The sequence below is a fragment of the Lagenorhynchus albirostris genome, chromosome 13 (genome assembly GCF_949774975.1).
Source record: "Lagenorhynchus albirostris chromosome 13, mLagAlb1.1, whole genome shotgun sequence".
Taxonomy (NCBI): Eukaryota; Metazoa; Chordata; class Mammalia; order Artiodactyla; family Delphinidae; genus Lagenorhynchus; species Lagenorhynchus albirostris.
In genome coordinates, this window is record NC_083107.1 from 13,600,440 (window position 1) to 13,626,968 (window position 26,529).

Here is a 26,529-nt window from a genome sequence, read left to right on the forward strand (position 1 = left end):
AATGAGGTGGATAGACCTAGAGTCTGTCATACAAAGTGAAGTAAGTCAGAAAGAGAAAGACAAATACCGTATGCTAACACATATATATGGAATTTAAGAAAAAAAAATGTCATGAAGAACCTAGGGGTAAGACAGGAATAAAGACACAGACCTACTGGAGAACGGACTTGAGGATATGGGGAGGGGGAAGGGTGAGCTGTGACAGGGCGAGAGACAGGCATGGACATATACACACTAACAAACGTAAAATAGATAGCTAGTGGGAAGCAGCCGCATGGCACAGGGATATCGGCTCGGTGCTTTGTGACCGCCTGGAGGGGTGGGATAGGGAGGGTGGGAGGGAGGCAGATGCAAGAGGGAAGAGATATGGGAACACATGTATATGTATAACTGATTCACTTTGTTATAAAGCAGAAACTAGCACACCATTGTAAAGCAATTATACCCCAATAAAGATGTTTAAAAAAAAAAAAAAAACCCGACAGAAAAGACCTTTTCTCGGGGTCCAAGGGAGCTGAGAAGAGGAAAGTTGATTCTTAGGCAAACAAAAAACAAAAACACAACTTCTGGGGACCCAGTCAAGAGATGGGTAGGAGACGGTGGTAAGGAGTCTTGAAAGAAACTAGAAGAAAGATCTCAAACCAAAGAAGGCTTTAAATAATATAAGCACCTTTAATAATTACCTTAGAGGTGTTCTAATCTTACCTCTCTTTTAAAGCATGACTAGAGCACAGTGTAAAATGCTAAATGGATGCCATCAGGCCTTGACCCCCTTAAACATTCGCATTCAGTTAGTGAAAGAGAAGGTAAAGCAAGAAAGGAGGGAAAATAAAGAAATCAGTAGTTCAGGATGGAATTTTAATTACTCAGATATTGGAAACACATCATCCTTTGAGGGGACCAGGTTTTCCCAGACCGAGTCCAGAGATTATCTTATCTGTTCTGCCTGGGCTTAAAAGAGGAAATACCTAGAAATAAGCAAGTTGAACTATCTAAATCTAGCTCTTCAGTGAGGAGAGGAACAGCTGATCCCCAATCAAGGACTCAATTCAGAGCAGAGCCAAGGGAAAAAAGCAACACCAACTTCTGAGGAGCCACACGTCTACTAAACAGAAAGAGGGCAGCTGTTCAACTCCAGCTTGTTTTTGTTTTCTAACCCCTAAGCAAGCAAGGACACACACGGCAGAGAAACAGTTTCCAGTCGAGTCTCTCCATACCCACAAGCAATACTGGTGGAAACAGCACAGAGATCCTGGCAGGCTTCTGATCACACTGTCTTACTCCTCAGCCAGAAGTCCCAGTAGCCAGCACGCACCAGGTTGTGGAGTGGCTTTTCATTTCTCTTAAAATCATTTTAGTTGGAGCACAGCCGCACAACATATTAAAAAAGACAAAGCTGGGCTCTGAAACTCACTTCTATACCTATAATGTGCTTACCGGTCCAGAACTTTGTTTCTTCACGTATTAAAATAATTTGCCTTAAAAACTAGCTGAATGTGAGGGCTGATGACTCAAAAAGAATGAAGAAATAGAACAGGGACATGGTTATGAATATTCGCTTTCTTTGGGGAGTTACATAACTCCTGAGGAACAGTAGAACCTTATGCAATTAATTTTGTGCAAATTACCAGCTATATCAACTTAAGCCTCAAGAATGAACAAGCTGGGTTAGAAGTATTACTCAGCAAGGAAAGTTGTTTTCCAATTCCTCCAACTCTACTTCAAAAAGACCCCCAGTCAAATCCACCTCTAGTTTCAGAGGCCTGTAGGAAAAGCTAGAGTGTGGATTATTCATTTGCTACTTACCCAAATGAATAGCGTTTTTATTAAGTTTTTTTTAAGTTAATTTTCCCACACAGCTGACAATTATCAAGTCTATTTTTAAACTGTAATAGGCCTGAACCTTCTGACACACTGAAGCCATTTAGTTCTATTAATTCTAGTAAGAGAGCATCTGATAACTACCATCACTGATATTCATCCTCAAACTTAACATAAGTCGTGTGAAATACATGTGCCATTTTCTCTATAAGAAGAGTACTTAGTTCTAAATTGTGGGTGCAGCCGGACCTCCGCTTAAGCAAAGAGACTCTGCCTGGTGTTTCAGCACTGTCCTTAAATTCTTTAACTAAAAATCCCTTTTCTAGAGGTGGTGATGCAATTCCCTTTTTTTTTTTTTGCGGTACGCGGGCCTCTCACTGTCGTGGCCTCTCCCATTGCGGAGCACAGGCTCCGGACGCGCAGGCTCAGCGGCCATGGCTCACGGGCCCAGCCGCTCCGCGGCATGTGGGATCTTCCCGGACCGGGACACGAACCCGTGTCCCCTGCATCAGCAGGTGGACTCTCAACCACTGTGCCACCAGGGAAGCCCGCAATTCCCTTTTTAAAAAAATTTCAAATCTGGACTACCTGTGTGAGCATAAAATTTCAATCACTTCCTTCACTCCAACCTGGATGTCACAGAAAGGTAAGTAATAGGCTGAAGATAAAGCAATCATCAGATCACTTTAGATTTTATTTCAAAATTATTTTCTTAAACCAAAAACTGGGAACCACCTAAGTCATACGGTAAATGCATATAATGGAATCCTTGCAGACTTTAAAATGTTGAGAGGCACCTACACTAATGCACTGGGTAAAACTGTTGGTATGAACCCATTTGTGTAATAGTTTATCTGTGTTTCTATATACATGGAACTAAGTCCACCAAAATGTTAAAAGTAATCATTTCTGAGAAGATTTAGGGATTCTACTTTCTTCTTTGAACTTTTTTGATTGTATGAACTTTTTCTACAGTCATTTTCTCATAAGGTAAGAAGAAGATATGTACGTACTGACAACCATTTCTTACCTTCTACCAATAAAGATATGCAGAAACACTCACCATTCTGGATTTTATTGTTGCTTCTTGTACAACAGCTTTCAGTATCTACTTTTGCTGAAGACTCCTTTAAATTCTGTGACTGGCAACCTAAAGTTGAAGGTTCTACCTTTTTTTCTACACAACAATTAGGACTATTACTATTGACATCTGCTTTCTCTTCTGGCTTATTTGAAAGGACATCAGATGTGGAAGGTCCATGTTCGAGATGCTTCTGCAGTTCAGGAGTACTGGCAATTTCCAGTTCTGCCGTAGAAGAAGCCTTTGTAGGTAAGCACTCCCTAGGAAGGTCAGTCGATGATGGAGGAAAAGATTCCAAGCTGCTTTCCTGGTCAGTGTTTGTCTTCAGCTGGGTATAGCTTCCCTTTGGTTCACTCAGGGTTTTCAAGTCTCCAGTTCCAATCTGAGAGGACTTTGAAGAGAGCAACCCTACTTTACAGACAACATCTGGTGTTCTCAGTATTTCAGGCTTCGTATTTAGACAGGAAGAAAGTTCTGGTAAAATCTGTTTATGACTTCTGAAAAAGAGTAATATGAAAACTAGCATCTAGGATTCTTTTACCTCTTCCCTACCTTCCAAAAATAATTGCTTGGTTCCCTGAAGTAACCAGTATGAAAGAGAAAAGAAAACTGCTTATATTAGAGAATTTATGATAGGTTTCTGTGGGCTGGAGTTAAAAGTAATCAGTCAATGGCTCTGCAAAAATATATTAAACACGAAGAAAAAGATAACCCTAAATCCTGTTTGCATGTTCTCATAAATCCGTAACTACTTCAAGTTAGTTCTACTTCTCATAGCAAAATGAACCTTAGCGTTCCCTCAAAACAACTGAGTATCACATGGAACCCAAATCACCAGCAGCGCAATACCCTATCTGACTATGAACGTGTTACCAGCCTTAGCACTGGACTATTTCACTCTTGTTTGGTCAGTGATCAAGACCCAAAGCAAAGAGAAGAGCCAGCTGATTACGTACTTGTTCACAGAACCATCCGGTACTCCCTCCACCCCCAGTAGGGGTTATCCTTAAAGAAACTTTGTTTCTCTGAAATTCATCCTAAAGTTCTTTCCCCAGCAAGATGCAGAGTCCTTTTTTCCTGTTACACTTGTTTTCCTGCCTCTAACAAAGGATCTCATCCTGGAGAAGCTGTTCTCACTTAAGTACCCACACTAGACATCTTTGCTTGGGTACCACCGAACTTCTTACCGCTCCCCCTTTCTGCTCTGAAGACCACTCCGCCCTCTCTCTGACTGCTATGTGTCCCTCCTCCAAGCTCTCTCCCAAGCAGCCCGCTGTCCTCCCAGTGAACCGATGTGCTCACCCACCCTCCCACCTTACTGCAGTGGTCTTCCAAGCCTACCTTTCTATACCAGTCTCTGACCCCTACCTTAGGTTTTTATCCACTGCCTGCACAGGCCACCACTCCTCCTAAGAGATCCTTCCCTTCAAACTCTTCTCTCCATTAACCTTGTAGCCACTTTAAATCTCTGATTAAATTTTACATTTCTTATAACTTAGAATTCTTATAACTTATAACTTACATTCACCTATAACTTAGTAACTATGCCTCATGACTTAGTATTTTCTCTACTGCCACATTTCTCACCTATACTTGAGGTCTGGGCTGATGAGAACCACTCACTGGGACCCTGTCTCCCTCTTCTCCACACTCCCACTGACCTCAGTCTTCCATATACAACCAACCTGCTCCCTTTTCCTTGAAAGTGGACATTATTCTACAGCTGCCTGTAGTATTTCAATTGACCATTCTCCCTATATCACGTCAAGAAAGCGCCTCTTTCCTCACACCCCTTTCTTTTCTGTAACCCTTTAAATGTTGTCCTGTATGCCTGCTACACTTACCACCTCTGAAGGCACCTGACCAACCTGGAAACTCTAACCTCCCTGGACAACCTAAGATACACTGAATGGCAGGAATTACATCAACTTTTAGCTGCACTAAGAGTCTCTGTAAACACTGAATGTAGGGTCAGTCTTGCCGCCTGAGCAATGTCAGCTCAGACAGGAAGAACCATGGCTAAAATAACCGTGCTCTGTATTATGATTAAACATTTTTCAATCATAACTACTCACCCTTGAGGAATTTTTGCTCCAAGGTTAGGTGGCGAGTTGGCAGCCTGGGGAGTACTCTGGTGTCTCGGGTCCTTACTTGGCGGAGTGGCTGCAGTGCAGCCGAGCAGTATCTCCTTAAAAACTGTTGTGGGAACAGACTGTACAGGACACACACTGGGAGAGGCCTAAAAGATACCAAACCAAACAGATATTAAAAGGAAAGCCCCTAGTTGAGGCATCACGAAACGCTAGCAAGATGCAAGTTTATTCGCTCGGTTTAGTAGTAAACAAGCACACCAAAATCACCAAATAAAAAGAACAGGACGGTAGAACAAGTAATAAATCACAAATTAAGGACTTATACCTGAGAGCTATTAAATAAGTCACTCCAGCTTTTCACGAAACTTGCGTCTTCCTATAAAAGATCACAGGCTGATCTTTCAGACCTCTGAATCATTATGCCAGGAAAATGCAGCCACGTGGCAATTACTTTACTAACGCAATGCGCAGAAGTGAGCTTTTAATCAACAGTCTTCAAGTGGTGGCAGCTTCCCATGCATTCAGTTCGACATTACTAAGTGCCCACCACGCACTTACTGCGTAGACTGGCAGGAGACCAGACCACATAGGACTCTTGCAGGCAGTGATGCCTACTGGGTACCAACTTAAGCCTTTACAGTGCAATAAAGGTTGAGGACATGGTTCTTGCTGGTTTGTGGCTCATCAAGTCACAAAGGTCATCCCAAGCTGCAAAAAATATCAAGTCATGACAGGCCTGTGGGACAAAGTTAGGACACTTGTCCCCTTCCACTTTCGTGTACTTTTAACTTTACAAAAATATTAATAACGGACCAAATTCTTCCCAGTTTATACTACCCAGTTTATACTTTCCCACCATGGAAAGAGAAGGAAGAGATTAAACTCAACTCCAGACAACTAAACAGTCTATGGCTTAACCAGGTGAAACCCACTGACCATCTTCACCAGCCTCTTCATTATGTGCTTAGATTTAAAGTCACGTTGTCCTTTTCAACTGCGTCTCTTTCACACCACAATGACCTTTACATTCACCCTACCAAATCTGAACTTGCAAAATCTTCAAAGTTTCATCTTCTAGTTACTAACTTCTAAAATTTGATGCAGAACCTCCCTGAGTAAATTTTTAAAACCTCACAATTCCGTATACAGACTATGTAGTCTACTCATGAATCTTTTTCGCAGACATTTCCTCTGACAGCCTTGAAAATACTGTCTAGTATATGCTAAATACGAATATCTGAAAAATAAGAATTTTCTTAATCACTATTACAGTTTCGGCATAGCTTCCAACTATTTCAAGGTATCAATGCTAAATCATCTGATCATATATTACACTAGGTTAGCTCAGTTTTGGTTAAATATTAGCAGCCTAGTGTTCCCCAGAAGGATTTTTTGGGGGAGGCTTTGGCTATTACAAGGACATCCTTGGGCTAGCCAACTTTACCTCTCTGGGCCTCAGCTTCCTAATCCTTAAAATGAGGAAATCAGATGTTTCTATTCATTTTATCCATTGAACTGCTCGAGCCAAAAAACCCTCCAAGTCATTTCCCATATCCGATCAATGAACCAGGAAATCTTGCCTCTATTTCCAAAATGTTTCTGGAATCTATAAATTTCTTTCCGGGCCACCATGACCACCATCTTTCCCCTAGACTACTATGTGTATACTAACTGGCCTGATTCCCTTCCATTTCTGCCTAAAACTTTTGCCTCCTATCTGAAATTTATCCTACCACAGAGCAATCTTTATAAAACATAAATCAATCAGATGGTGGCACTCCACTGCCTCCAAGAATTCTACATGGTCTGGTCTCTGCCAACACTGCCCCTCATCTCACTCCATTTGTTTATGGTGCTCCAACCATACCAGCTTCCTTTCTGGTCTTCAATGTTCTAAGCTCTTTCTTGCCTGCCCCTTTGTACTTCTATCCCCCCTGTCTGGGCAGTTTTCATGTGGTTGGCTGGTTCCATCCTTCACCCCCAAATCTGCTCAACTGTCACCTCAGTATCTCTGATCGCTCTTTCCAAAGCAGTGTCCCACAAGCCACTGCCTTACGCTTTATTAGATTGCCATGTTTCTATCTTTCACTGTACTACCACACTGTGAAAATACCTTAAGTTACTTCTTTTTACTGTCAGTCTCCTCACAATGAAAAGTAAACCCCTATGGACACAGACCCTGCTCTTGTATCCACTGTTATACCTTTTAAAGCCAGGCACATAGCAGATGCTCAATAAAAAAGACTGGTGGAATGCATGAATGAATAAATGCTCTTAGCACTTAGTATTTCAAAGAGCTACAACTAAGTCTTGTGAGATACCTCAAGAACCAAGCAGTAATGCTCACCAATGTCTAGCACATATTAAGTGTTCAATAAGTATTTGTTGGAAAGCAGGATGGAGGAATAGAGGGAAGGGAGGAGGACTCTGCTGTTTTTACAATGGTGCCTCACCATACCGAGGAAAGGTTTTGTAGAGGAGTGGCAACGACAGCACGGTGGCTAAGAGCACTGGGTTTTGGTGTTAGACCCTGGTTGGAATCCAGTCTCTGACACTTCCTAGCACATTATTTAACCTCTCTAAGCTTCAGTTTCCTCCATCATAACGAGGAGTAATGAATGACAGTAATGAGAAAAAAGGAGAGTAATGAAGCATACTGTACAGGGCTGTGCTGTACCACAGTGCCTGGCACACAGATTAGCTGTCTCAGAGCAGAAAACTATCCTGAAAAGTTTCTCGGTGCAGTCACCATGTGTTAGAATTACCATAACCCGGATGCTTTTCCTTTAAGAAGATGAAGTATATCACTCTACAACTTTACTGAGGTTTAGCTCAACAGGGATAGGGCTCCGATTCCAAAACCCATCTCCACGTGCACACCACTGCATTGGCCTCTGACTTGACAAGGGTCAAAGTTTCTTCTTACCTGAAGAGTTTTCCCTGAAGGTCTTCTATACCAGTCATGGCAATAGTTCCTCCCTGCCAGCAGACGGAGATAATATAATTGAGCGTATAATGATATTCCAAAAAGGACACTGCTGGCTCACACTCCTTAGCAGACTCTCTCAATTAACCAGGCAACGTCCTAACTCTGAGGAATAGTCTGCTAGGCAGAGAAGACCTTCAAGGAGCCAGATGTTACTGGCAAACAGGTTTACCTTATCCAAAAGTATTCACCCCAGCAATCAAGAGTGTTCTCAACCTCAACCTCAACTCCTGTCGTCCAAAGAGCACCAAACTCTTTGCCAGTCCAACACATCTGGAAAGTGCAGACACAGTGAGACGTGCACCAAGGGTGTTACTGTACTCACCTTTCACTCACACATGTACATGAACTCTCTTTCTTTCCCCACTTCTTCCTTTACCTCTCCATCTCCCCTGAAATCTAGGCTAGGCCAGTGTTTCCAAAAACTTGCCTGATTGCAAGGATCACCCAGGATATGGGAAAATATTCACAATATACTGTAAAGGAAGCTACACAAGAGTATGGCTTTTAGTTTACAAAAAAAAAAAAAAAAAGCCTCCACGAATATACAGGAAAAAGAAAAAGAAAAAAAACAGGAGGAAGACAGGTATTCCAAAATGTGAATAGTGAGTCTCTGAAAAGTATGATTATGAGTGATGTTTCTTTTCTTTACTATGCTTTTCTGGGTTTCCTAAATATCTTTAAATGAGAATAACTTTTTTTAAAATGTAAGAATCTTTATTTTGAAAACAAGTGCAATATAAAAGGAGAATAACTTTTATAATTAAAAAATTAATAATAATTTCTAAAACGTCAATACTCAGGTAAAAATTTACCATCTCCAAATTGCTTTAGAATATGAAGATGACTAGGATAGTTCTTAAGAGCTGAGACAGACATTTTTTTAAACATCAAATTTATTTCCACATTTTAGATGCTGAAGTTAAGGCTCAAATAGGTTGAGGAACTTATCTCCCAACCAAAGTTCAGGCTTTTTGGAAAAACAGCTTCTACTGTGTCCAGTAATCAGTAGCACACAAACCTACTGAGCTGGACAGTATGCTGACAGAGAGCAATAACACAAGCTCCCTGCCCTTCAAGAGCGTGAGTCAGGAAGACAGGATCACTTACATACGTATATGTTACCATATTTTACAAGCACCTCCTTCAAGGTTATAAATTTACTTGCTCAATTGCCTATCACATCACGGATAAACTTGACACTTTGAAGAACTGGCACCTTCCCCAACAGGAGGTCCCCACTGACCCCAGTCCTGCTTGTACCCCAGGTTGATTTCTCCATGATCCATCAGGATGCCATTTCCTCGGGTCTGGTCCCCACCTCAACATAACATCATGTGGCTCTCCTTTTCATCTTACTGAATGTCTACAGTGATGCCTTCTCCATGGCAGGCAACATGCAATCAAATTCTCCAAACTGCCCTTTATTACCTCTACGCAAGACTGTTAACAATTTATCCAGAACAAAACCTGACAGGTTACCATTCTGCTCTGTTTCTCTTTCAGCTTCTAATACCATGGATTACTTGACAGTATCCCCTGTGAGTCTGCCTCTAAGAGGCAATAATCACTTGCCTGACATCCTCAATTTACAGTCCTTACTACATTACTTCCCCTTTGTAAACTTTAAGGCAAAATGAAAAGGTAGTAATGCTAATATCCATAATTACCTCTTCATTCCTTCCTGAACCACCTGAGGTCAAGCCTGCACATTTGGAAGGAAGACAGAGGTATCAGACATCCTGGTTTGCAAAGTTTCTCATCAAGTATCAAAGTTCCTGTGGCCTGTACACAGGCTTAAGACTCAGGAAAGCCAATCATCTTAGCCACCCAGATTCTTTAGTATTTGTGTAGCACGTGCTTGCTTTGGTTCTAGTTGATGTTGTAGTCCAGCCTGCCCTGATCCAGAGCCTTAGATGCATTCACTGACCCTGACCCATTCTCATGCCATCTCTCCTTGCCCTGCCCCCACCCAGGCTCCAAAGTTCCCTCTACAATGCTGCCAACAATCTTAACAATATCCACTTGATCAATTTTAAAATTCTAAACTCCAGGGACTTCCCTGGTGGCCCAGTGGTTAAGACTCCGCGCTCCCAATGCAGGGGTCCCGGGTTTGATCCCTGGTCGGGGAACTAGGTCCCGCAAGCCACAACTAAAGATCCCACATTCTGTAACTAAGACCTAGTGCAGCCAAAGAAATAAATATTTTTAAAAATAAATAAATAAAATAAAATAAAATTCTAAACTCCAGCCTAGAGCAGAGCATCATAAAGGCGTTTTTGACAATTATAACACAGTAAACTTTCCATGTAACACAAGTGCATTTGGATACCTAAGTTGTGAGAAAAGTAATCTGTACTGTAATAGGACCTAAGGATTCAACTCAATTAAAAAAGAAAAAGCCTTAAGTTTCTTTTTTCCCCCCCAGATTTCAAAATTTGACCCTGTCATTTATACCCTCCCTTGAGAAGTCTACCCCAGTCCCCCATCCCCTCATTAGGCTAGTCTGTCTAGCCTAATCTTTGGGGAATTCTGAATAAAATTGCCCCATTGTGTACACTGTGATGTCCTGAAGACATGTACGAGTAATTACAAAGCATAATAAATTAGGGAATTTGACCTAGTCTGGGATATAGGTTACAATGATTGTAGAGATGTTAGGTATGGCTTCTTGGAGGAAGCAACATCACATCAGAAAGATAAATGGGAGTTAATTAGAGTGAAGCTAGGATTAGAAAAGAAAGGAGAACAGTGAGTCCTAAGGCTGGAGAAAGCATGAGGACTTGAAGAGCTAAAGAGGGCCAGCTTCTCTACAACAGGGAGGAGAGGGAAAAGCTGAGAGCCTTAAGTTTCTTGATCCAAATCCTATTTCAGGATAGAATTAAATCCAGTACTTGAACTCAACAGTGCCATTCACAGAAGCCTGTAGTTTTCTAGGCAGAAATTAGCAATGGCAAACCAACCACTTCCTTCAAAAAGTGAGTATGTTTGTTCACCCAATCATAAATGACCGATCAAACCTCTCAATTATTGAGGTGGGAGTCCTATTTCAACACCAAATCTACTCAGAATTCTAAGCTTCCTCCCCTCCTCTCATGCAAGGCATTCTTCTGATTTGACACACACAACTCAATTGATCTTCAAAAATACCTCCATATGGTGAAACTGTCAAATCTATTGACAATTTTCAGGAAACATCAAAACTAAAAACTTTTTCTTGACAAAAATAGTGAACCAGAAACTTATATTATCTCCATCTGCTTGAGTATAGAAATTACGGCCAAGATCTGGGACTAGCAAAGAGCAGACACAACAGCACAGAAGAGCAGAGCAGACAGCTTTATTACCACTAGACAAACTGGCCATGCACTGTGAGAATTAGAGAAAGGTTTACACAAGTGACAAAAATAAATCAAGTTACCTCAGAGCAAGATTTTGCTTGTTTGGAAACCAGGCTTCCATTATTCTCAGAAGATTTGCGTTTTATAGCCCCAATTCTTGTAGAATTACCTAAAATATTTAAAAACAGGTAAGTTGGCGTCCCTGTCTCTCTTAATGTGAGAAGGATAAAGGAGAAAGGAGAACAAAGATTTTAATCAAACAGTGTGTCTTACCACATGTCACAAAGTTATCATGTACAACTTCAACATGAATCAGTGATGGATCGACAATTTTCAGTGCTGGAATCTTAAAAACAAATAAATAAAACGAAGATACTAGGAAATTTTAAAATGCTCAGGAACACACCAGAAATTAGCTCTATCAACATAACAGTAGGGGCTTCTGGGACTTCCCTGGTGGTGCAGTGGTTAAGAATCCGCCTGCCAATGCAGGGGACACGGGTTCGAGCCCTGGTCCGGGAAGGTCCCACATGACATGGAGCAACTAAGCCCGTGCGCCACAACTACTGAGCCTGCGCTCTAGAGCCCATGAGCCACAACTACTGAGCCCGCATGCCACAGCTACTGAAGCCCACGTGCCTAGAGCCCATGCTCCACAACAAGAGAAGCCACCGCAGTGAGAAGCCCAGGCACCACAACGAAGAGTAGACCCTGCTCGCCGCAACTAGAGAAAGCCCGTGCGCAGCAGTGAAGACCCAATGCAGCCATAAATTAATCAATTAATTAAAATTTATTTAAAAAAACAAATAATAGGGGCTTCTTACATATAATTGCTTTTTAAAATAATTGTTTTTTTCTACTCTGATATTTTAATATAAAATAATAAAGGTGTTTAGCTCCTATAAGATACTATAATTCCTTTTTATAATTATCTTTCCCTGTCAAGTTATCTTACACACAATTATCATCATCCTTACCTCCTCACAGTTGACTTGAAGAGTTTTTGATGTTGGGTTTCCATTTACAATGGTTGCAGAAAACCACTGAGTAGATGGGTCCAAGCTATAAATTTTTACTTCTGAACCAACTAAGTTTTTGTCACCTTAAAAAATAAAAATTAAAAAAAATCCTTAGAGCAATATGCATTATCTCCCAACAGCACCATTATCCAGGGTAATCTTTTCCCAAGTCTTTAAAAATGCAGTAGACAAAAAGTAAACATTAAAAGGTACTGCTATAAATGCAAGAAGACAGACATTTCAGCAAAGCTAGGAGAAAATTTAAACTATCTATTTTTAAGCTTCACTTTTCTACTGATTTATCTCAGACTTGCAATATATTTCTTCTAGTATTTGTATCAGACCATGTAGTACCAGATAACACATTGAGACGTAACTCATTCTCCTCTGCAGAGTTTTAGAGGATCCAAATTCAGGAACCTCAGCAAAACTGCTAAGTCTGATAAAATACTTACAATTGTGAAATTGACCAAGAAAATCAATAACAGTAAATGGCAAGATCAAGCTTACCAAATTAATGCTTTATTAATTTTATAAGACTGAAATTCCAAACATATCAAATTCCATGTCAAAATATAGCTGAGCTTGTTTAATACCTACTTCACTTTTATAGTCTTCACATGATCCCTGAGCTCTCCAAATTTCAGAGGCTTTAGAATACATTACAGAATAAAGTCCTCCACTCATCTAGCTGCACGGGAAAAGCAGCAAAAGAATTTCTAACACATTAGAATTTTTAATGAGCAAATGAGTGAGAAGGGCTAAAACATAGCTTCTTACCTTGTAAAAGATGGCTTTCATCCAAATGTTTCACAATCAAAGCTTGAAATTCTTTACTGACATTCTGATTATCGATAAGTGAAAGTCGAAGATTGTTTACATCCTGAAAGATGGAAAATCATTACATTTTAAGGTAACAAGAAGAGTTGTTTAAATTCCAGTGGATATTTCAATCAGTTTAATCACAGGGATTAAAGTAGTGGCAATTAGCCATTTGATGGCAGCAAACCATTGCAACTCCAATGAATTAGACTGGTCAAGTAGTAGGAAACCATCAAACCATCACAAATAAGGCAGACAGAAGTGAAGGCACCCCAAGCTAAGAGCAAGACAATACTAAGAGTGGCTCAAATTTTAAATATAATAAGCAAACAAACTAGCTAGTCAGTTCATGTCAAAAATACTCTGTATCCCAAACTCTATGGATTAGGGAAATCACAGCTCCAAATGCAAGGGGCAAAAGACACATACACAGAAATCACTTAGATCCATAGTGTCAGTTCATTGAAATTGCTGTTTTTAACAAACATCATTTCACACAGATTCATTTCCCCTAACTAGAATTCCAAATGCATTCTTGTTTACGAAGGGGGGCGTGGGGGGGAGGAAGGACAAAATCTGAATGAATAGCGTTAAGCCTTCAGCTAGCCAGCTTTGAAACATTCAATTCTTGGCAGCTCTATTTCTGGCACTATTCCACAGTGCTCTGGCTTTGTGTGTACACTCAGTTATGATAAATGTATACAGACTGTCAATAGGAGGAACCTGCCAAACCCAAACTGCATAGCACAGAAGCCCTTCCAATATCAGGCCTTCATGCTTTTCTGCATGTGAAATGGGTACACAGTGGCCAAAAATAGTTCATCTATTTCTCCCATTGGAAAGAACAGTCTTTTAGAGAGGCCATGCTGGAAAAATTTCTTAAGCCAAATAACATTAGACTTGAACTAGGGGTTTCATAAGAGCTCAACATTAATAACCAGAACGGGCCATGTGTTTTGTTTTGTTTTTTTTCATGCTACTGCAATTTCAAAAAATTTAAATGTGTTCTCCAATTCCTACTACAAGGTAAAATACCACGTCAGTGGGGCGGGCCACAAAGGGCTCTTAAATAAATAAAACTTACTGACCTTTTTCAACCTCAAGAAACAAAACTGAAAAGGTTAAACACATGAAAGGTATAAAACAGAACTGTCCTGAAAACAATGCTAATAAGTAAAAACTGCTCTACTGCTCAGTGAAGCAGACATCCGCAGCCCCTGCTGTATGTTCCTTGGTCCTTAAGAGCAGTCATTCTGCCTTTTAATGTAGGAAAAATATCAAGATGCCTATTTGACATATGAAGATAACTTGTGTCTGCAATTAAGTAAAAGCATCTTCCTCTGTTCCACTTACTAAACATTATAAAATAGGGTTCAGAGTGTGAATCTTGTTTTCACTCACTTCGAGAACATGGAAGTAAAGGTAAGACTTGCGCAGAGAAAAGTCAATGCCAAGGCCCAGCAATGGCAATGACCCTTGGTCCTAAACTGTCTTTCAGCAAATAAACTGGTTTAATTGTCCTACAGGCCACAGAAACAAGTCAGGTCACAAAACAGAAGTGGGTAAAGGGGATGACAAAGCTTCACAAATGACATATAAAAAAACCAGTGTTAGGGCTTCCCTGGTGGCGCGGTCGTTGGGAGTCCGCCTGCCGATGCAGGGGACACGGGTTCGTGCCCCGGTCCGGGAAGATCCCACATGCTGTGGAGCGGCTGGGCCCATGAGCCATGGCCACTGAGCCTGCGCGTCCGGAGCCTGTGCTCCGCAGCGGGAGAGGCCACAACAGTGAGAGGCCCGCGTACCGCAAAAAACAAAAAACATAAAAAAACCAATGTTATCATAAGACCAACATTATTCCCAAGGTAGTGATCTGTGGCAGTAATCTGTGTGTTCTTCCCCTCCCTCCCAACATTTTTACAATAAAGGAAAAAATCACACAGGAGCAAGAACCAAGAGCCTAAATGTTGTGAAGAAAAAGGAGGGAGTTCTGCAAGCTAATTGGAAAGAATATGAATGAACACACACACACACACACACACACACACACACACACACACACACACGATTTACACTGTTTGTGGTAGTTATGTTAAGTCACCACAAACACTGAATTAGTGAATACTGAACCATTCCTAGGGGAAAGATGGGGTTAGGTTCCTTCAAGCCTCTGGTCACAATACTGTCGTCAACCAATCAATACACAACCTTGTTTTATGTGTTTCTGTTGCAAAACACATTATTTAGTATATATTGCTGCAATACTAACCTCGAACCCATGGCCACTATACCTCACGGCTGAATGAAGCTTATCTAACACATGTATTTTCTCCCTAAGACACATCACAGCCTCGTTGCACTTAGAACACTAGAGAGCACTTCAGCACTACCCTTGGGGCCATTTTAAAGAGTGAAATCACCAACGAAAAAGCACAAAAATGCAGTACTAAATAGACCTTGAAAAGGACACTTGTTTACAGTAGAAGAGAGGAAGTAAGAAGGCAGAATGTCACCTTATTCAAGCTCAGCTGGGAACATGTGTCAGACAACTGAAAATCTTCACCACTCTGCACATGTCTGTGAATGACCATGAAAGCACCAAAGTACTGACTGGGGGGTTACAAATATATTTTAGCAAGTAAGCAAGTTCCCAAATACAGAATCCTTAAATAATCAGGACTGACATATATATATACATACACAGATATATGTATATATATGAATGATAGTCTTAGAAATGATCTTCATATCAGCTAGGTGTTTCTATACACACACATCATCAACTGTAGTACGTCTGTCCTTCCAACCCCAAATAAACAGTACCAACCCAACGGCTAACACTAAGCAATGATGTCTGACAACTTAACTGCTCATAAGATGGGTCCTTTTCTCTGTTAGGTATCTGAATGAGAGCAATCAACATCAATATGTTAGTTCTCATATTCAAGGAGTCTGTCTTTCTATTTTTAGGGTTTAATATTGTTTCCGTGTTTTACCTGTATAGGCTTTAAAAGGTCTTTAGAAAGAAATACTCTTTGTTGATCTCCTAAAAAGCGAATAGACGTTATGGATCCCAAACCAGCTTTGTCCAGCAGAGGTCTGTACATCTGAAACAGAAGAAAATGCTTTGGCATCATAACTGCTGCTGGTGTAATTCTGAAAACGGGGACTGGCAATATTCCATACACGTGGAGAGAGATAAAGCCATTCAGTCGTTTATTTACTATCAGTATCTCAATAGTAACTATTCATGCAACCACAACAGGAGCACGTAATTTTTACCCAGAATCAATAACTTAAATGCGATACACATTTGAGAGTCATTAACATATAGGTCTGGGGCCACAGATGTATGGCTTCCCCCAAACTTATGCAAAATATTGCTTTATGTACATTTTTGTGGGGAGACAGGGCCACGTTTTTAGCAAATTCTTAATAGATGGGGGAAAAAATACGAAGCGCAAAATACAACTTTAAACAAAACCCGACACCACTCAAAAATCTCCAGCAGCTCTTCTCACCCATGGGCAAAATCTTAACTTTGCTCATACGGGCATGCAGGCCCTTCACAAGCTGGTCAGCCTTTCAATCATCCTCTTAGCCTTTCAACTATCCAATCTGCCCCTTCCTCCTTCAAGCCCCAGCTCATGTCTCAAATAGCCTGAACTGTGCTCTCCCGATCACTATTTTCCTTTAACCGCACCAGACTTATGGTGTGGAAATGGCAGTCATATACTGACTGCTAGCATCTTTAAAGCCAAAGAAATATGAGCCAGAGGGAACCTTAAAGATCATGAGACCCCAAGTGGAAACGCTTACAGGGGCCAGGCAACAGCTACTTTTCAGCTTCAGCCCACTGTTGCGACAAGGAACTGCTATGAGGCTCCAGTGTTGCCATATCTTGCCATTTCTCCAAGAAAAACTGGAACTCTAGATTTTTAAGGACATTCTCTACGTTTTTTAAATGTAGACAACTAATTTAGATTTTCTTAAAACACTGTGAGGGTCAAACCAAAAAGATCTGTATGTCTGTATATATCTGCTGGTTTCTAACCACTGACCTAGACTAGACGTTCCCCACATGACCTCCACCCCCGACTTTTCAAGTGAAGAAACTGAGGCCCAAGAAAAGTCAAGGGTCAGAGTTGCAGGACTCCTAGCAGGACTGACAGGAGGTTCTGGGGGGTTTTCTGAATCTTCTACATTGTCATATCTCTGTACTATTATTTTCCAGAGGACCAAATATAGGCATTACGTATAGATTTTCCCTGTTTCATTCATAACGGGTGAACTCTCAGGAGTTCAAATAAGCCCGAGTTTTACTCACTATCGCAGGCCACTGAACAATTCGCTCAGAAACTTCAGGAGACTTCCGTTCAGCCAAAACCAAGTTATGTTCCACTAAAAAGGCTCTCCTTAGAAGGCTGTACACGTCTATCCATCTTCTCTTCCTCCAAGATTCCCCATCAAACTCCACACACACCTAAGACAAACAAAATTGAAGGAAAGCAGACTTGATTAACAACAATAAACAGGAAAAATGCCTAAGCTGAATTATACCCTCACCATTCTACTCGAGTCTTGTATCTGAATACGCTGCCCCCAACTCCTGCTCTCTTACTTCCCTTCTAAACCCACAATAAACTAACCAGATCTGTTAGAACCAACAAGCTTTGGCTCCCAAACCACTCTGGGAAGCAGAGTCAAGGGATGTGGAGACCAGTCTCTGCCCTCAAAGTAACCTCTGGGAAGCCTTCACAAAAAAGAACCCCCATGTAGAAGGTTTTTACATATGTTAATTAGACATCAGAGCTTTGAGAATTCAAAGACAGAAATCTGAAACCCAAAGTACTGCTCGCAGGGCATTGTAATCCTATGTTGACATTGTCAGCGAGTTTAAGATGACCGCCCATCAGCACAATCCACCACTGGCTTCTGAAGCCCTCTGGTAGCAGTAGGACTCGGCACCAGGCGCTTTCAACACTTTGAGTTGAATAAACTGGGAAATTTACCTCAGAGTTCGAAATCCAAGACAACTTGGCTACATATAGAAACAAGTAATTGATAAAGGACCCCAGAATTTTCCAAAACTACCTCTAACTTCTTACATGAAAATTAAACTACCTTTGAAATACTATTTTCCAAATAACTATGAAGTTTTCTGCTTCTGATCTGCAAAATACCTTTTAACCCTAAAGTTAAAACCCTTATAATTTGTACAGATATTTTAAAACATAAAAAAAGAATTCAGTCCAAAAGTGGGTCTCTGACAGTAACCCATAAGTAGGAATCAGTCACAAAACCTTAAAAGTCATATAAATGTACCAAACACCTTAGCTTCCTTAACCCATTATGAATACACTACCGTTTCATTTACTCTAAGTCTTTTAAAATGTTTCTTATGTTTTAACTGAGATACAATAAACTCCCTCAATATTCAGTGTAAAAATCACTATTTTGGGCTTCCCCGGTGGCGCAGTGGTTGAGAGTCCGCCTGCTGATGTAGGAGACATGGGTTCGTGCCCCGGTCCGGGAAGATCCCACATGCCGCGGAGCGGCTAGGCCCGTGAGCCATGGCCGCTGAGCCTGCGCGTCCGGAGCCTGTGCTCCGCAACGGGAGAGGCCACAGCAGTGAGAGGCCCGCGTACCGCAAAAAAAAAAAAAAAAAAAAATCACTATTTTAATTTGATTTAAAAGCTCTCCTCTTAATAGAGTGATGTCTCATTTTTGGTTTCAAAGAATTAGTTAATAAATCTATCAACACTTCATAATTTCATAGGCAATCATATCTCCCTTTTCAACCTTTAACTTGAAAAAGTTTATTTAATTTCCATTTATTCATCAGAACCCAATTCAAAAATCCTTTCCTCAAGCCTTCCCTTACCAAAGAGCCCCTCTCTCTCCCAAGAGAAGTCCCTTGCTAATTGTACTCAAAACTCTGTACTCTTCTTTTGTAGCACTACTCCACATTTTGAATTATTTATTTGTGGTCAACTGATTGACATATTAAAAACTCTAATCAGTCAAAGTCTGTCTTCTTTAACTTACCATGTATTTCATCAGTCAGTACTCGAATACTTGTTGAATGAATAAATTTCTCTCTGAATTGGGCTCTTACCTTGTTTCTCTCATCCATTTGGAAGGCAGGAAGTTCCCAAGTGATATACCACTAGCCTCAATCCCAAACTTTTCCAGTTTTATGGCTATAGACTATCAATCTTTAAAATCAATGAAATTTGAGACCCATCCTATCCTTCTCCCCCAACCACAAAATATGCACCCCTAATTTCCCAGGCAACTTCCCCTGAGAAGCTGCGTATCTTCTTGGTATGGCAGGCTTTTAACCTTGCAGTTATTACAGAATAAGTGTAAATGTGTTAAGCACCTACTATGTGACAAGGCCCTGCGTACTCCACCTTGGTTCTATGTATTCCATCACCATTACCAACCAGTGGTCCTTCACATCAGGCTTCAGAGACTGCCCATCTTCCTTTCTGTTTGCCTAGCCACAGAATCCAGGTCCTCTGACATCTCCCCTAGTCTTTTTGCCCCACAGCACATCAACCTCAAACCCAACTTAGCTTTGGATGACAGTTTTCCCATCAACATAGTGTAAGAGGAATGCACATCTACACACATCAGAATCAGAGAGATCTGGGTTTGAATACCAGCTGTGTTGAAGCTTTCTTAGAATGATTTTACAGCATAAAATAAAATATGTAGGATTACAAAGGAAACCAATTAACTGTACCCAGGTCAAAAAGCTAAGCTCTCTGAATCTTGTGTTCTAGTAGCTTCAAAATGAAAGTACTAAAACCCACCCTTCACTGAATTGTTAGGTAGATTTTAAAGGCAATTTATGTTAAGTATCTGGCAAGGAGACTAGGTAGGTTTTTTTTTTGCGGTACGCAGGCCTCTCACTGTTGTGGCCTCTCCCAATGTGGAGCACAGGCTCTGGACGCGCAGGCTTCAGTGGCCATGGCTCACGGGCCCAGCTGCTCCGCGGCATGTGGGATCTTCTCGGACCGGGGCACGAACCCATGTCCCCTGCATCGGCAGGCAGACTCTCAACCACTGCGTCACCAGGGAAGCCCGAGACTAGGTAGTTTTAAGACCTCCGTGGTAATTCAAATCTTAATTTATCAGAGTATCACTTCTTCAGTTAGGAATGGGAGGAGGAAGACTTCAATATGATTATCTAACATCTACTCAGAAAAAAAGTAATCTAAGATCTTAAGTGGCTTCCCAAAACGTATGCAATATCACAGTTCTTACCATATCTATAAGCTATCTATAAAGCTTATGATCAACCCTAAACCAAATTTTAGACAAGGTGCCTCTTTATATCTCAATTATTTTAATATAAATTTATTTATTTATTTATTATTTATTTTTGGCTGCATTGGGTCTTCCCTGCTGCACATAGGCTTTCTCTAGTTGCAGCGAGCAGGTGCTACTCTTTGTTGCGGTGCATGGTCTTCTCACTGTGGTGGCTTCTCTTGTTGCGGAGCACGGGCTCTAGGCATGTGGGCTTCAGGAGTTGTGGCACACAGGCTCAGTACTTGTGGCTCACAGGCTCTAGAGTGCAGGCTCAGTAGTTGTGGCGCACAGGCTACGTTGCTCTGCGGCATGTGGGATCTTCCCGGACCAGGGCTCGAACCCGTGTCCCCTGCATTGGTAGGCGGATTCTTAACTGCGCCACCAGGGAAGTCCCTATATCTCAATTTTTGAGTAATCTGAAAATTAAGTTTAGTTCTTTAAAAATAAATAAATTTAGTTTTTTAAAAATAAATAATAATACTTTGAAGTATTAAGTTGTGTTGGTCAAAACTTCACATTTAAAAAGATGACTTTTAAGGGGCTTCCCTGGTGGCGCAGTGGTTGAGAGTCCGCCTGCCGATGCAGGGGACACGGGTTCGTGCCCCGGTCCGGGAGGATCCCACATGCCGCGGAGCGGCTGGGCCCGTGAGCCATGGCCGCTGAGCCTGCGCGTCCGGAGCCTGTGCTCCGCAGCGGGAGAGGCTGCAGCTGTGGGAGGCCCGCGTACCGCAAAAAAAAAAAAAAAAAGATGACTTTTGAAAAAATATAATAAAACCAACAAGTTGTGAGCTTTCTTAAACATTCTTTAAAAAGTTTCCTGTTTATCATAACTACATATCTTTCATTTGTGCCTTGAGGTCTGAAGTTCTATATATAAGGACACACAGCCCCCGCACCAAAAGCCTCTTTTACAGAAATTTCTATTTAAGAAAAACAACGGTAAGAATTCAAATTCAGGGGGAACTAATGTGATTTGACCAAGCTCCTGCAAAGTGACAGATACGACTAGTTCTCATTCTAAATGGTGTTCTTTCCTCCACAATCCCTTGGTCCACAAAGGAGATGTTATCTGTGCTGTCTGACTCCAAAGGCCAGAAAAAGGCCTATTAATTACAACTTACTACCTATAATTCCCAAATTTCCTATTTAAAAAATAGGGCATTTTGTAAATACGTGCCTGTTAGCTTATAAAATTTCTTGACCAGATGTTGGATATTTCAAGTTAATTATTTCAAGCTGTTCTTCCCAGAAAGATAAATCTCTTTCCTTTAAGATATATGAATTAATATTATCTAATCAAGCTAATCTCAAAACCTCCACTTTTAGTATACACTAACCTTACCTAAGTATATGATTTTGAAAACTATCAGAATGGCCAAGTAAAATGTTTCCAAGTTTAAAAGTAGGCACTTACACAATGGCATGGTTTTTAATCACGAAGTTTTTAATGACATATCTACTCTATGCCCAGTACTACAGTACAGAATATCACTTATTTCACTGCTTCACAAATTAGGAATTAATTGATTATGCTTCTATTTATGTCTTCTTACACCTAGACTCTTATCTAAAATCCCAGAGTCTAGCATTCAATTATAGGGGTAAACACTTTTTATTATTACACTGTGCTAAGTTTCTCATTTTACATGGGTTGACTGTCAACAGAATCCACCAACATTCAAGTTTCAACTGTATGCAAGGATGAAAAAACTAGGCATTGATTGGTCAATGTATCCAATTGCCAAAAAGGGCTTTAACAGCAGCAAATGGTACATATAGTTGGCAAGTACTACTCATCTGCTAAGGACATCCCAAAGAACTAAGAAGGGGCAGAAGCCTCAAGGAAAAAGTAGGTTCAAAGCAAGGAAAAGACTTAGACAAACAAGTTGGGGAAGGAGGGCATTCCCAGCATGCGTAGAACAAAGCCAGTTAAGAGGCAATCTGCCTCACACTCAAGTAAACAGAGTAGCATAAAAATAAGGTTAAAGAAGTCCTTATAATCACACCTAATTAAGATCTGTTGTTATCCAAGTTAAAGAGAATGCCAATGCTCCATCGGAAGATAATTTCTGAACTGCTTTTCTATATACGAGTAATAATTTTATGATCCCTTCATCTGTTCAAATATTTTAGCAAAAACTACATGCCAAGCAATGTTCTCAGTGCTGGGGATACTGAACCCAGCAAAATAGAGTTGCTCTAACCTCACTCTATCTGAATATTAAAGCCTAGTGTTTAAGGTCTGGGGACAAACTTCGGCAAGTTATTTAACTTGTTTAAGCCTCAATTTCTAACACTAAAAAATGTGGTTTACTATCTAGGATTTTTGTGAGGATTAAATCAAAGTATTTACTGCATGATAAGTATCTATTATGTCTTCACCTAACTTCTTTGTAATCAACTACTAAACATTGTATCTGAATAAGTGACTTTGTTACAAAGTCTTTCTCTAGATGAAACAAATCTATTATGTCTTCACCTAACTTCTCTGTAATCAACTACTAAACATTGTATCTGAGTAAGTGACTTTGCTACAAAGTCTTTCTCTAGATGAAACAAAGTTAACAAGCCTTGGTCTCATTCATTTCAACCTCAACTAAGGAAGCAAGTCAGTCTAGACAGACTTGTACTTCTATCAGTACTAAAACAGTTGCACACTACTTGAATTTCATTCATTCATATTCATTGCAGCCCCCCCAACCCACTCCCCAAAACTCAATATCCCTAAGCCCAGGTCTTAGGCATTGTCTTAGTTACTCAGTTCCTGCCTGCATCTGGCCAAACACAATAGGTTTCAATGTTTCAAAAACTGTGTTTTTGCTAACACAACATATCCTTAAACTTACACCAATTACTTTATCTGCTACTCAATTAAGGAATGCAGCAATAAATCATGATTCAAAAAGAGAAACTGAGTAGATTTCTTACATGAGAGCTCAGTTGTGAAGTCTGTAGGTAAAGCAAAAAATCCACTATAGTCAAAATTGTTTTTGAATTAAAATCCCTGTCATCTCCAGGTTAGGCACCTTAGTGCAGTGAAGACACACATAGCCAAACGTGGATTCCAATGCTCCCTCTGTCACTTAGTAGCTAACTATGCAAGTCTGGACAAGATTTCCTTTCCTAAATCTATTTCTTTATTCTGAAAATGAAGATACCACCACCACTTCAAAGGCTGGGGGTGGGGGAGATGTGGAGATTTAAAAGAACATACATAAAGGACCTCCTAGGTTCCCTTCCTAACCCAACAGGTCTGCAATCACTGCTGAGTAAGGAAACACTTAGTCTCTCATCATCTGCCAAAGAACTAAAGACTGTAAGGATTAATCTTGTTTCCACTCAAATCGGGTAAAAACAAATGCACTAGAGAAAATTTTACTTGGCAGGTGAAATGCACCGCCACAACTATGACTGAAATCTACTACACAAAGCCCATTTTATTGAGAAAGATGATTAGCCTAAGCAAATAGGCTGTACCACATTACCTTCTTTCTGTAAACATCAAAACGCACCTTGCTAGGAGTGAAACCAAATTTCACAGTGTATGACAGGAGTCCTCTGGTGGCAGAGCCTTTGATCAGGGAGCACGATGATTAAGAAGGTGGGCTCAAGGGTCAAAACTTTCTGGGTAAGAACACAGGTTATGCCAATTCCTTGAACAGTGTTTCAGCAATCAACACATATTCAACTGCCAATGTGAAAACTTGCTTCCCTTATTTGAGCAGTTTTCAAGAAAAAGCAAAGCTAATGACCAAGTGAAGATACTGAAACATATCCGTTACCCAGGATGGAAAGCTCTTCTGTTCTGACAAGCTTCCTTCAAGTTATCACCACTTCGGAGTCTTTGTTGGGGACCTTTTTTCAGTTATTTTTGCACAAAGGAGTCTTTGTTGGTACAATGGCTTCCTCACTGGTAGTTTCCACACAATCCTTTCACACCAATACTTCTATTAGGGAGTACGATCAGAATTCATCTCTTTTTGAAAAGATCTAACTGAAAAAGGTTCTGCGTGCCATTCTGATTAAAAATCACTGGCCGCACTCGTTCCCATTTCTCTCCCTCCCCTCAAACACCCAAATGGAATATTTCAAAGCCATCCCTCCAACACACCATATAAGGGGCAGCTCCACCCCAGCCCTCCATATATGGTCATATCCCACACCCACTCACAGACTCATCAGAGACAACCAGGAACCCACTCCTGCCCTGACCCACCATATACGGACAAATACCCACCTTAATATACTGAAGAGAATTAAGCTCCTTCCTCTACACTCACACTTCTAAGTCTGAAAGTTTAAGAAGTTGGGTGAAGAAATTAGAAGGAACAAACAAAAAACCCGACTGAAAGCACTTCTAAGCACTAGTGCTCAATTCTCAATGATTCCTAACGTCACCCACTTGCCCAACTTAATATTAACAACACTCCCCCTTCGGAGAAATCATCGTACAGCCCTGATAAGGCACAGCGCGTGCAATAACTAATCATGTCTGAGCAACCCTAAGCCCATTATTAAACACGGGCAACTCTAAGCCAAACACACCTCGCTCTACACACCATTTCAAAGACTTTCAAGGTCTACTTTTCTGCACCTTCAGATCAGATGCCAACTTTCTGGTCGCCTTTTCAGAAAAAGGGAGGGAGGGTTGCTGGCTGTCTCGTTACCAAGGTAACTAGGAAACGTCCGACTGCCGAGGCCCGGGAGCCGGTTTTACCTTCAGATCCTTCTTAGTAACGTCGGTGTGGGAGACGGCTCGAATGGTCCCGGAGAGCCAGGGCCACTCGTCGACGCGCTCCAAGTCCCAGCTGTCGTGGCCGCCGTCGCTGCCGTCGGCTGCGGACAGACTGAGGAATCGCTTCCCTACCAATACTGGCCAACTTTCTCCGAGCGTGAGCACCATGGTTCCAGCGCTGCAGGAAGGGCTCCTCCCTGCAAAAACACAAAAACAAAATGCAACGGGGGCGGCCGGCGGGAGGGGGCCGGGAAGAGAGGTTGGTGGGGGAGGCCAGGGCGGAGGAAAGGGTCCTAATCCCGATCGGAGGAGGGGACCCCAGGCGGCGGCGGGTGAGACGGAGGACCCGCACCCGATCTCTCCACCCGCGCCCTTCCCGCCCCCCGATCCCTCCCCCACCGCAAACACTGGCCCAAGCGTCGCGTGACCCTGGCTCTCCCAAGTTTCGCTGTTCCAAAACCTGAAACCTAAATGCAGACAGAGTGAGGGGAGAATTATCTGTGGCTTAAGTGGATTTGAAAGTGTTCGCCCCTCACCCCGGAAAAGAAAAGGCCCCGAAGCAGAGGCCCCGTCCCAGGCGGCCGGGTCCCCGCCCCGGGCAGCCCCGCGGGAGGGGCGAGCCCGCCGTTCCGCACTTGCCCCGCCGCCCCGCCCCGACACCCTTCTACTCGGCCGCAGACCCCCAGCCTGCGCCGCGGCGCGGGGGCGGCGGGGCCGCGGGCTTGGCGCCTTCACCTTTCTTCCTCCGATCCCTTCAGCCGAGGCCGTGGCGCTCTTACCCCGCCTCCCGCCTCCCGCCTCCCTGAGTCACCGGCGGCGGCCACCGTTTCCAGCCGCCCAGCCGACTCTAGCTCTCTGACTTGGTTCAAGAGCTCTCACAAGACACGCACAGCCTCCCGGGCCCGCCCCCTCGGAGCCGCTTCCATCGCTCATTGGCTGGGTCCAAGGAGCTGGGCGAGACTCGTGGGGAAGGAGCCCATCGCCATTGGCCGCCCCGGCGAGGGCGGGGCGAGAGAAAAAAACAATTCCTCGGCTGCCTCCTCCCTTTCCCCTCCCCCTTCCGACTCCCGGACGACCCCCATTAGGTTAAAGTACACCGAGCGTAAGCGAGGGATCCCTCCGCCACAGCCATTCTTTCCATTTGTTGCCTCACGGGATGCAAAAAAGTCCAGAGAAATCGGTCATCAACTTTAGGACCCAGAGGAAAATTGCAGTGGTGCACAGATAAGACTGAATGGCGAACCCCAGGGCTGTAAGTGCTTATTGGATTGCTTTTCAAGTGCGTAGGCTGTCGACCGAAGATAGGCTTTTCAC

General features: G+C 42.0%; 1 protein-coding gene across 5 annotated transcripts in view; it reads right to left on the reverse strand.

Moving 5' to 3' along the window:
• The window catches only part of KDM3A (lysine demethylase 3A), a 63,658-nt gene extending 37,653 nt beyond the window's left edge, over positions 1-26,005 (reverse strand). For all 5 annotated transcript variants that reach the window (XR_009543991.1, XR_009543992.1, XR_009543993.1 and 2 more), the window contains exons 1-10: positions 25,951-26,005; positions 25,198-25,412; positions 17,488-17,643; positions 16,157-16,267; positions 13,122-13,224; positions 12,300-12,424; positions 11,596-11,668; positions 11,403-11,491; positions 4,978-5,141; positions 2,885-3,399 (exon numbers count right to left, since the gene is read on the reverse strand). Coding sequence is in view for 2 of the 5 variants with exons in the window: in XM_060168465.1 (XP_060024448.1) it covers positions 2,885-3,399; positions 4,978-5,141; positions 11,403-11,491; positions 11,596-11,668; positions 12,300-12,424; positions 13,122-13,224; positions 16,157-16,267; positions 17,488-17,643; positions 25,198-25,383 (1,522 nt within the window). In the remaining 3 variants the exon portion in view is untranslated. The remainder of the gene's footprint in view (positions 1-2,884; positions 3,400-4,977; positions 5,142-11,402; positions 11,492-11,595; positions 11,669-12,299; positions 12,425-13,121; positions 13,225-16,156; positions 16,268-17,487; positions 17,644-25,197; positions 25,413-25,950) is intronic.
• Between the last annotated feature and the right edge of the window lie 524 nt (positions 26,006-26,529).